Raw genomic sequence first — 12,083 nt, forward strand, 5'->3', positions numbered from 1 at the left:
ACAAAGTCTCAAAAACTAAAAAAAAATACTTTGAAATAACCAATGTCCACAGGGATCATTACCGAATCATTAAATTTGGTGAAAATAATACTAAACACGAAAAAAAACTTAAATATAATATAAAGGCCTGATTTTTAAAATCAAAATCAATATTATGAGGTAAAATTAAACGTCAAATTGTTTGTTTGCAGGGAATGAAAACATGATTTACTTATATAAGTATTTTAAGAAAAGTTTCACATGGAATTTTCAGTCAAATAAAATTTACATAAAAATGGTTTGTAGGTAAAATGTTTGTTAAATTTTGATATTTTTAAGTTTCGGTATAAAAAATTATCAAATTCACGGGTTTCCATTGAAAATTCTAAATTTCATGAATTTTACGCTGTCCGTGAAATTTTAAAAATTCAGTAACCTTATTAGAACCTTATTTCCAAAACAAATCAAGTTTAACTCTGAACCATCAAAACAGAAAAGAAATATTATTCAAATTCCGCATTAAAAATACCCTTTTTACAATTCCGCAGTGAAACTGTCAACTTTTTCTGTCTTTCTGGAGAAACAAAACGGCCTACTTTTCCCTACCAAAAATAACAGAATGGAAAATTCAATACCAGTGCTGACAAGTTAAACTTTTCTACACTAGTATCGAACAGTAACAGTTTTCAATATTTTTGCGTTTTGAAAGGTGAATTTACTAAATACATGAATGTTTGACATAAAATTCCATTAAGAAACGTTTTCGGAATTGCAAAAAATGTTGTAAGCAACTTGTTGCAAACTTGATTTTTTCAGCACTCGTCGTATTTATCCAACTCGGTAAACCTCGTTGGATAAATGTACAACTCGTGCTGAAAAAATCTTCTATTTGCAACTTGTTGCATAAACTACTGTTATTCATCAATTAGCTAAAAGATCATTTTTTAGGCATTTTTCGTTAAGTACGATTTAAAGGCAATAATTTTTTTTATTCCGGAAACACTCTTTAAACTGTTTTTTTTTCAGCTAACCATATATGCTTATTGCCGTCACTGTTTTGGAGTTTGACACTCATCGTGACGGAAAATTACATTCCAGTTGGTAAACAAACCCCGAGCAGACGGAAATAACTCGAAAATATTTTTTTTTATATTTGAAAATATTAGGCTAATAACATTCTATGTTATTTATAGCAAGATTTGTTATTCGTCGTTTGTTTTTGTTATTGGATTGTTATTATAATAACAGACTAATAACATTTTTAAGTTATTCTCGAACAACTCTTAGTTATTATTTTTTGTTATTTTAACAACTAATCCGATCGTACCAATAACAGTTGGAGGTATTCTTCCTTAACAAAAAATGTTATTCTCAAGTTGTTCTGGCTTTCAACCAATATCAGACCAATAACCAATTTTGTTATGATAACATAAACGGTTACTAAACCTTTATGCAAAAATTGATTTTTCAAGAAGATTCCATAACAATTTTTGTTATTTTAACAGCATTTGTTATTAAAATGGCATGAAGTTTTTTATTACCGTCTGCCCGGGACGTTTCACTTAAAAAAACATTTCAAAGGGTATTTCCGGAATTTTATAAAAATGTTGTATTTAAATCGTTGCAAAACTTGATTTTTTCAGCACCTGATTTAATCCAATAAGATTATCGTCTTTTGCTGAAAAGTCTTCTTTTTGCAAACTTCCTGCACAAACTACTGATTTATTATAACTTTATCAAATTACAATTTCTACTCCCAACATCACATTGAAGTTCTGAATTCTTCAATCCAGATTGAAAACATATGCGTGACCCTTTTTTTCTCATAATTTCTCTTTTTAGGGGTGAGAAAAAAAAAGAAAAGCACTTTTCCGCGGTGGGATGCTGCGTGTAACTCGTTCTCTACAATTTTATTCTTAACAAGGAAACCCTTTACCCAGGAATGCATGTTTATGATTTTTTTATTCTATATTCTAACCCAGATCGAGCACGTGCCACAGCTGAGCGGTTTTTTATAATTCTTGTTTCGTTGGTGAGCCCTGAAAATTCTGAGGGTGAAGGTTTTTTTTTCGTCCTCTCTCTTATTATTCAGCAGTCAGATTATAAAAAAATGATTGTCGGTGTCCTGGCGGGAGAGAGCGAGTTGAAAAAAAGGGGTTGGAATTTTAAATCATTGAAAAGATTCTTTTCAGGGTATGTGACGACGACGGGAGGCCAATGTTTCGGCTGAGCACGTACCAAAAATTGGTTCAGCTGAGATATGCTCGACGGATAACGGTTAAGAACGGTATTTCACATTCGGAGCAATTTGGTATGTGCATAAATTTGAATAGGCAATTAGAGATTGCATTCGCGTGCGGCAATTAATTGTAATATAATAGTTTACGGGAAAGGTGCAACTCTGTCGGGAATAAATCATTGGGACAACGAGCTTACAAAATGAAGATCGAAATTTTCCCGGTTACTTTGAAGTAAATTTAATAGAACTGTAACGATTGAGTGTTAGTACATATGACGATTCAATTTGAATAAGAATTCTTTCAAGCTGTTCATTTGCATTGGAAATTTTAAAATAATAATTTCATGTTCTTTTTCTTTTCATTAACTTCGATCATAAGTATGTTACAAAAAAATGTAGAAATATCTTATTTCATTTTCAGCTTAGCCTCAGGAATCGTCAACCGGAAATGCAACCTGAGTCGTTCAACTTCCACCAAACTGTTTCAATCCTTCACCTGACATTGATACATGCGCTTTCAAGTTGCTTCTCTTTCGTTGGAGTCGTTGGCTCCACCGAAAAAATCCACATTATATACTTTCCCCCTTTTCCCAATTTTTGAACACCAAGTAACTAAACCCGTCCCTGGCTTAGCCCAGACTTATAAGAAGGTAATAAACGCACTTTGCATCGCACAGCAAGCGCGAGCCCGAAAGTTGCCATAGAAACTCATTATCCTCGGGGATGGCAGCACGGTTAACTGAAACCAACCAAGTTGGTTCTGCTGCTTTTCCGTACTTCTTCCCGAGTTCTAGGGTTTCAGAAGGCACGAGGCACACTCACATTTTTTTTTCTTTTTTTCACCCCCCTCAGTGAAGTCGGAAAAGAAAAGGAGGAAAAAAACGCAGGCTGTAGGCAAATATATTCCTGGATCAATATTAACTCTTTCCTCACTTTACAGTTTTTTGTTCGGAGCTCAAGTCGGTGGAATGGTATCGGAAGTGAGGAGATTCTCGATTAGACAGGGTTGAACTTCATCAGAATTTTGCATCATTAAGTAAAGATTGATGAATAAAGAGTAAAGAGTAAAAATTGAAAGTTTAAAGTGAAGAGTAGAAAATTAAAAATTTAAAGTGAAAAGTGAAAAAAGAAAAGCGAATGAAAAGTGAATAGTGAAAAGTGAAAAGTGAAAAGTATAGTGAAAAGTGAATAGTGAAAAGTGAATAGTGAAAAATAAAGAGTGAAAAGTGAATAGTGAAAAGTGAATAGTGAAAAGTGAATAGTGAAAGGTGAAAAGTGAAAAGTTAATAGTGAAAAGAGAAAAACCCGAGCATGGGTAAATAACAAGGGAAATGCGTAATAATACCTTTCTCTGGTATCAATACCAAATTTTGGTATTCCTGGACCCTTAAAAATTTGTCTTAAGGATTATGCAAGAGCAAAATGTGGTATCATACCAATTTAAGGTATTGTTTTGATATTGCAAAATTGCAGAATTTGTCAATGGTCGAACACCACATTTTGGTATTATTTTGGTATTAAAGTGTTTTACCAAATTCCTCTGAAACTATGGGAAAATTTTGACCAATTTTGACAAAATAATTAATTTTGCGCTAAAATGATGTCTCAAAGCGAATGCTTTCATTGAAAACCGGAAATTTCAAACTTGATTTTAAACATTTTTGATATACCCCCTACAGAAATGACTTGACATTGTGGAAAATTTTCTAAGTCAGGATGGCACATTTTGGTATTATTTTGGTATTAAGGTGTTTTATCAATTTCTTCTGAAACTATGGGAAAATGTTGACCAATTTTGACAAAATAATTAATTTTGCGCTAAAATGATGTCTCAAAGCGAATGCTTTCATTGAAAACCGGAAATTTCAAACTTGATTTTAAACATTTTTGATATACCCCCTACAGAAATGACTTGAAATTGTGGAAAATTTTCTATGTCAGGATGGCACATTTTGGTATTATTTTGGTATTAAGGTGTTTTATCAATTTCCTCTGAAACTATGGGAAAATTTTGACCAATTTTGACAAAATAATTAATTTTGCGCTAAAATGATGTCTCAAAGCGAATGCTTTCATTGAAAACCGGAAATTTCAAACTTGATTTTAAACATTTTTGATATACCCCCTACAGAAATGACTTGACATTGTGGAAAAATTTCTAAGTCAGGATGCCACATTTTGGTATTATTTTGGTATTGAAAGGTTTCATCAATTTTCTCTGAAACTATGGATTTTTTTTAATTTTTGACGAGATAATTAATTTTGCGCTAAAATGACTTGAAACCCAAAAATGTTAAAGCTGATTTAAATTTTTTTTGTGATATACCCACTAATATTTTTTTCAAAAACGCTGAAATTTTTCTAAGTTGGAATAACCAAATACTTTGAAAAACGAGTCAATCAACAGATTATTGAATTTTGGTGAATTTCAATCCAGTTTCATTTTAATAATACTTATTTTTCAATCTTGTTATTTTTCAGAAGCTTCAAGAACTTCAAGTACAGCCGTTCATCAATGACAAATGCATTCGGTGTGGTGAAGAATATCACTAAAAACAACATGGAATCATCAGGTGAGTAGATTTGGTTGTTGCATAAGGATCATTTACGTTTTTTTCACTAACTGCAACTGCTGCACTAAAAATGGTATGAAAATAGCAAATTTTGGTATTACTTGTGCAAATACCAGCGACCAAAATGTGCTCTTGGTTGCCCAGTAATAGATGGTAAAATACCATGAAATCAAACCAATATCATGTTTGTGGAAGACCACAGGAATACCAAAATATGATTTTCCAAGGGCGCGGGAATACCTAAAATTAAAACCATGACAATACCAAGTTTTGGTATTCAAGCAATGTTCAAAAATCCAGAAGACCTCAACTTGGTATTGAAATGATTTTATTTTGTGGTATTATTTTACCTTTGGAATAACATGGTATGGTATTGTTGTGCCCTTCCACATACAAGCTTTTGGTATGATTTCATGGTATTTTACCATCTATTACTGGGCAACCAAGGGCACATTTTGGTCGCTGTTATTTGCCCAAGTAATACCAAAATTTGGTATTCCCGTGTTATTTACCCCTGCTCGGGAAAGAAAAGTAAATAGTGAAAAGTTAATAGTGAAAAGTGAAAAGTTAATAGTGAAAAGTGAATAGTGAACAGTGAATGGTGAATAGTGAAAAGTGAATAGTGAATAGTGAATAGTGAACAGTGAATAATGATTAGAGAATAGTGATTAGTGATTAGTGAATAGTGAATAGTGAATAGTGAATAAAAAAGCAAAAAAAAAGCAAATTAATCCACTTTAACGAACCTTGGGTCTTTTGTGGTCTCTGTTGCAAGTTTCTGCTCATTTCTAGGCGTCCGAAGGTTATGTATGGTGAGTCACCCAAAACCTCTTTTACGCAAATGGACCGACGTTTTACTTCCCCATCCGATAGAAGGCCAGGAGGATAAGACGGGAATCGAACCCGCGCCCCATAGCAACTTAGGGATCGGCAGCCGATTTTTTGATTAGGTCCTATAAAAAAATGTAAACATTGAGTATATCCCTTTCACACCTTCTGTGAATGTCCATCGGAGTAAGCGGGATTGGGTAGGGTAGTCATCAATGAGACACTTTTGGTTTTTAACTTTCAACGATTTTTGTATTTTTTTCCTCAGCATGTTTTAATGAGCTTTTTGTTGCAATTTCTTTCTTTTAATGTGTTCTAACATTGACCAAAATATGAGATCGATCCGACCTCTACAGTCAGAGCTATCCAACTGTCTCATTGTAGACGCACTTGGCAGGAACAATGAGACAGGTGGGGAACAATGAGACACTCTACGAAAATCAATACTTTTCTTGTAAAACATCATGTTTTGGTATTGTTCCATTGCAGGTGACTAACCTTGAACATTTTAAAGCAATGTTGCCAACTTGAAACTTCAAGTAACAAAAGTTATACTAAAAAGTATTTAAATTTAGTAAAAACCATTTATTTATACCAAATAACTTTATATTTTTGGCTAAATGATGTCAAAACTCAATAAATATGCCAAAAATCACTTCCAATTCATGTTTTGAAGGGTTTCTCTAGATTTTGAAAAGTTTAATGAAGAAAAATCAAAGTGTCTCATTTTTACCCATGGGCTGAAAAGAGTGGGGAACAATGAGACAGCCCTGGATTCTGGGTATATTCTTAATTTTGGTCAAATCTAATGAAAGGCCATTGTAGCCCAACTCATGCCCTATGAAATGACGAAAGAAATTTGGAGAAATATTAGGTTTTGTTTTATTGGCAGCCTATGAGCGAAAATGTAATTTTCAGTCATAATTTACTTTTACACCCCAAAATCAAACATTTATGAATAACTTTGCAAGGGAGCGTCCATAACCAAAGCCACTATTATGGCAGACGTGTATCCAGTAGATACACCTTTCCCCAAAATATGAGCCTGATTGGTTGAAACTACGACTTGTGAGAGCCATTTTATCATTGTTCCCCGTGTCTCATTGATGACTACTCTACCCTACACTCAATGTTTACCTTTGTTTATAGAACCTGATAAACAAAAGGTCTGAAATGAATAGTAAAGAGTAAAGAGTAAAGAGTAAAGAGTAAAGAGTAAAGAGTAAAGAGTAAAGAGTAAAGAGTAAAGAGTAAAGAGTAAAGAGTAAAGAGTAAAGAGTAAAGAGTAAAGAGTAAAGAGTAAAGAGTAAAGAGTAAAGAGTAAAGAGTAAAGAGTAAAGAGTAAAGAGTAAAGAGTAAAGAGTAAAGAGTAAAGAGTAAAGAGTAAAGAGTAAAGAGTAAAGAGTAAAGAGTAAAGAGTAAAGAGTAAAGAGTAAAGAGTAAAGAGTAAAGAGTAAAGAGTAAAGAGTAAAGAGTAAAGAGTAAAGAGTAAAGAGTAAAGAGTAAAGAGTAAAGAGTAAAGAGTAAAGAGTAAAGAGTAAAGAGTAAAGAGTAAAGAGTAAAGAGTAAAGAGTAAAGAGTAAAGAGTAAAGAGTAAAGAGTAAAGAGTAAAGAGTAAAGAGTAAAGAGTAAAGAGTAAAGAGTAAAGAGTAAAGAGTAAAGAGTAAAGAGTAAAGAGTAAAGAGTAAAGAGTAAAGAGTAAAGAGTAAAGAGTAAAGAGTAAAGAGTAAAGAGTAAAGAGTAAAGAGTAAAGAGTAAAGAGTAAAGAGTAAAGAGTAAAGAGTAAAGAGTAAAGAGTAAAGAGTGAAGAGTAAGGAGGAGCATGTTGAGTGTTGAGTTTTGCGTGTTGAGTGTTGAGTGTTGAGTGTTTAGTGTTGAGTGTTGAGTGTTGAGTGTTGAGTGTTGAGTGTTGAGTGTTGAGTGTTGAGTGTTGAGTGTTGAGTGTCGAGTGTTGAGTGTTGAGAGATGAGTGATGAGTTATGAACTATGATTGATGAGTATTGTGAACATATGTTTAAAGAAACTTCATCCCTGCCTCGCTAGGCGTCTCGATTGAGGTTCATTCCACTCCAGCACTGAAAGCTGATCCTAGCCAAAAGTCTACAGACAAACTCAAACCGAGATGCAGCTTAGAATCCCAACCAAAAACTTGAAAGCAAAAATTTCATGAGGGGTGACTATTCAACCCTTTGATCTGCACGATCTAGATTTTTTCTTCCCTAACTCTTCTAGGGTGAGTGAAAAAAAAACGCGAGGGTAACGGTATGCAAATGACAGGGTGAGGGTTTTTTTCGCCCTCATTCGCCAGGGGGTAGCACAGTTAGTGTCTAGTGACGATTGAAAAAAATAAATTATAAAACAGGAATTGCCTCGAGGTTTATTTGCATCCGTTCTGATTCTCTGTCTCGGGGGAAGTGAGTGGCGTTTTCCGGCACGGATTTTGAAGGAACTCGAAATGGGCTCGTGTTTTTCGGTTTCAACCTTCAGAATCAACTCTAAACAACTAGTTAAGGAACCGGTTGCAACTCTTTGAGTTGGCTCGAGCACGACTTTAGTCCGTAATGCAATAAATTACTTCTAAATAATTGCAATTAAATTCTTCATGCTGATGAATGTGCTTCGAGGGATTTGATTAGAGTGTAGAGAAGGAAAAAATAGGAGTAGAGAAAAAAACGTCAGGACTCTGGAGACTGACACGGAGAACGGTTCTGGGTGGCGTTGATATTTTTTTCTTTTCAGAATATTTAAGGGTTGAGGGATGCTGGTGAGTTCCTAGAAAAAAAGGGTGAACGGACGAGTTTTTTTCATTAAACTGGCTCGGTGACAGGAAAGAGTTGCATCTGTCTGGGTTAAGGTTTTTTTTTCATTATTTACCTCGTGCGTGACGTTGGTGAAATCGAATAAATGAGGGTATCATTTTTTATGCACTTGTTATGGTAATGAAGGTAACGGGTTTAGGTTAGTATTTTAAGAATGATTTGAATAAAGCTTCACGAGTTGTTTAGTTAGAAATTAACTGCATATTGTTTGGGGTATGATTCAATGAAAACTACAAAAACTTTATAATGTAACATTAAATTTACTAGCTAAAAAGTTCCATATATTATATTTTACTTCATTACTCAAGCACCATTTGTTTTCGGATCATAAAATTAGCAAAACAACTGTTCATTAGTTACTTGAAAAGTTCATAAAACAACCATCGCTGATGATAAGTGACCCAGTATAGCTTCACACCTTGTACGACTAATATCAAACAGCACGAATAGTAAGATGTTATCGCTTCCAGCACTTGTACTGCTGGTCTGCATCGTCAACCTCAGTTCCGCAAACTACATGATCATGCCGCCAATGTACGAGGTCACCAACGAGCAGTTCAACTCGTTCAGCACCTGCATCGCCGCGACGTACAACCCAAAGGCCCTACACAGCAAGTACGACCCGGTGTGCGGCACCGATGGATTCAGCTACTTCAACCGGCACAGCATGGACTGCATGGCGGTCTCCGTCCCGAACCTGCAGTTTGCCAGCTACGGCCGCTGTCCGCACGAGCCGATCTTCCTGCCGATGGCCTCGGTCCGCGATCCGTGGATCTTCCCGGCGAATCTGCGCGGCGAGCTGGAACAGTGCATCGGCAGCTGCGAGAACCTGTTCCATCCGGTGTGCGGTTCCGACGAGAAGACGTACCAAAATCCGTGCACCCTGCTCTGCGTGGGATCGGTCAACAAGGCCACCCTGGCGTACGAGGGCTTCTGCAAGCGGGACCAGATCGCCGAGGGCAAGTGTCCACCGATTCTGCAGCCGTTCTGTGGGTCGGACGGAGTGACCTACCTGAACTATTGCCACCTGAGATTTGCGATGCTAACGATCGAGGGGCTCAAGCCGGGCCACATTGGGGATTGTGTGCAGCGGCTGGAGGCCATCGGAAAGGACAAGGACGGAGGTTACGGCGCGATGGAGGGAAAGAAGGAACGCAAGCGCGGGTGCTGCTGCTGTGAGTGCCGAGAGGCGCCGGATTGTGGAAACTAAAAGTGGCTAAATTGCATTATAATTTGCTTTGATTCAATAAAATGATATTTCAGAAAACAAGTATTTACACACTGAGTTACTGGTGAGCATTAAATTAATATTATCCTGCAAAATCCATTAAGAAATCAAAAAAAGTTTTGTTTCAGTTGAAATTTTGAAGATAATACGCCTAATTTGAACAAAAAACGCTATTGCAAAGTTTATTTCAAGTTTAGCCTCAAGAAACACTTGTGTAATTTTCTGATTAAAAAAACGATTTTTTTTAATCAAGACTAAAATTATAAATGGGTGTAATATTGAGTATTTAGCCGTTTTGAAATGTTATTCTTAATTTCCAAATTTTCAAAATATTTATTTCGAATCGAATAGAAAATAATTTAGAAATCAGTAGTTCTCTACACAACAAAAAATCCGATGGTAAAATCGCATGCAAAAGCATGCACATCACCTTTTTTTTTTTTGAATTAAATATACTTTATTGAATTTTTCTTATAATAATTACATTTGGTTTACATAATAAGTGGTCAGCTGTGGCTCTTCAGCTTTAGTTTGCTTTTCGTGATTTAAACACTGTTCATTTTCATAACTTTAACGGTGCACATCAACCACAGCTTTTGCACCCAGATTTTTGTTACAGACATTTTAGTATCTTCAAAACTACGGGTGGGTCATTCCAGGTCAACTGAGTACACTTTTGGACTCGACCTTCACCGACTTGGACCAAACTTGGAGGGAACGTTCATCTATCGATAGATAACAGAAATCCCAAGTTTGGTGCTGATTGGACCATCCCTCTATTTTTGGCACAGCCCTCTTTTTTGGTGATTTTCTAAAAAAAAATTTTTTCTTTTAATCATAACTTTGCAACTGGGTATTTCTCTACCAACTCACACGAAATCGGGAAAAGTTGTCCCGACCCCTTTTCGATTTGCGTGAAACTTTGTCCTAAGTGGTAACTTTTGTCCCTGATCATGAATCCGAGGTCCGTTTTTTTAATATCTCGCGACGGAGGGGCGGTTCGACCCCTTCCATTTTTGAACATGCGAAAAAAGAGGTGTTTTTCAATAATTTGCAGCCTGAAACGGTGATGAGATAGAAATTTGGTGTCAAAGGGACTTTTATGTAAAATTAGACGCCCGATTTGATGGCGTACTCAGAATTCCGAAAAAACGTATTTTTCATTGAAAAAAACACTAAAAAAGTTTTAAAAATTCTCCCATTTTCCGTTACTCGACTGTAAAAAATTTTGGAACATGTCATTTTATGGGAAATTTAATGTACTTTTCGAATCTACATTGACCCAGAAGGGTCATTTTCTCATTTAGAACAAAATTTTTCATTTTAAAATTTCGTGTTTTTTCTAACATTGCAGGGTTATTTTTTAGAGTGAAAGAATGTTCTACAAAGTTGTAGAGCAGACAATTACAAAAATTTTGATATATAGACATAAGGGGTTTGCATAGAAACATCACGAGTTATCGCGATTTTACGAAAAAAAGTTTTGAAAAAGTTGGTCGTCATCGATCATGGCCGTTCATGGTCACCCGCGACAGACACGGACGACGAAACAAAGAGAAACGCAAAAAGTCACTTTTTCAAAACTTTTTTTCGTAAAATCGCGATAACTCGTGATGTTTATAAGCAAACCCCTTTAATCTATATATCAAAATTTTTGTAATTGTATGCTCTACAACTTTGTAGAACATTGTTACACTCTAAAAAATAACCCTGCAAAGTTAGAAAAAACACAAAATCTTAAAATGAAAAATTTTGTTCTAAATGAAAAAATGACCCTTCTGGGTCAATGTAGATTCGAAAAGTACATTAAATTTCCCATAATATGACATGTTCCAAAAAAATTTACAGTCGAGTAACGGAAAATGGGAGAATTTTTAAAACTTTTTTAGTGTTTTTTACGATGAAAAATAGGTTTTTTTTCGGAATTTTGAGTACGCCATCAAATTGAGCGTCTAATTTTACATAAAAGTCGCTTTGACACCAAATTTCTATCTCATCACCATTTCAGGCTGCAAATTATTGAAAAACACCTCTTTTTTCGCATGTTCAAACATTGAAGGGGTCGTACCGCCCCTCCGTCACGTGATATCAAAAAAACGGACCTCGGATTCGTGATCAGGGACAAAATTTACCCCTTAGGACAAAGTTTCACGCAAATCAAAGAGGGGTCGGGGCAACTGCTGTGTGAGTTGGCGGAGAATTACCCAACTATATGAGCAAAAGACTTTCTATAGGTTGCATTTTATAGAAAATTGTCCAAGGAATTCGATAAAAATAAATTTTTAACCCTTAAATGCCCACTAATATTATATTTTAACGTTTTAAGTATAAAAATTCAGTTTTGACCAATTGCTTATATTTTTATTTGTTCTATTTTATCACCACCGTGTTCCCCGGACAATTTTACATAATAATCT

At 35.2% G+C, this 12,083-nt stretch overlaps 1 protein-coding gene across 1 annotated transcript in view; it reads left to right on the plus strand.

The window, feature by feature from the left end:
- Window positions 1-9,723, plus strand: part of LOC120426513 (serine protease inhibitor dipetalogastin-like) — a 71,005-nt gene extending 61,282 nt beyond the window's left edge. The window contains exon 2 of the mRNA XM_039591283.2: window positions 8,844-9,723. Coding sequence (XP_039447217.2) covers window positions 8,844-9,648 — 805 coding nt within the window. The 3' untranslated portion in view covers window positions 9,649-9,723. The remainder of the gene's footprint in view (window positions 1-8,843) is intronic.
- The last annotated feature ends 2,360 nt before the right edge of the window (window positions 9,724-12,083 follow it).

The sequence above is a fragment of the Culex pipiens genome, chromosome 2 (assembly GCF_016801865.2).
Source record: "Culex pipiens pallens isolate TS chromosome 2, TS_CPP_V2, whole genome shotgun sequence".
NCBI lineage: Eukaryota > Metazoa > Arthropoda > Insecta > Diptera > Culicidae > Culex > Culex pipiens.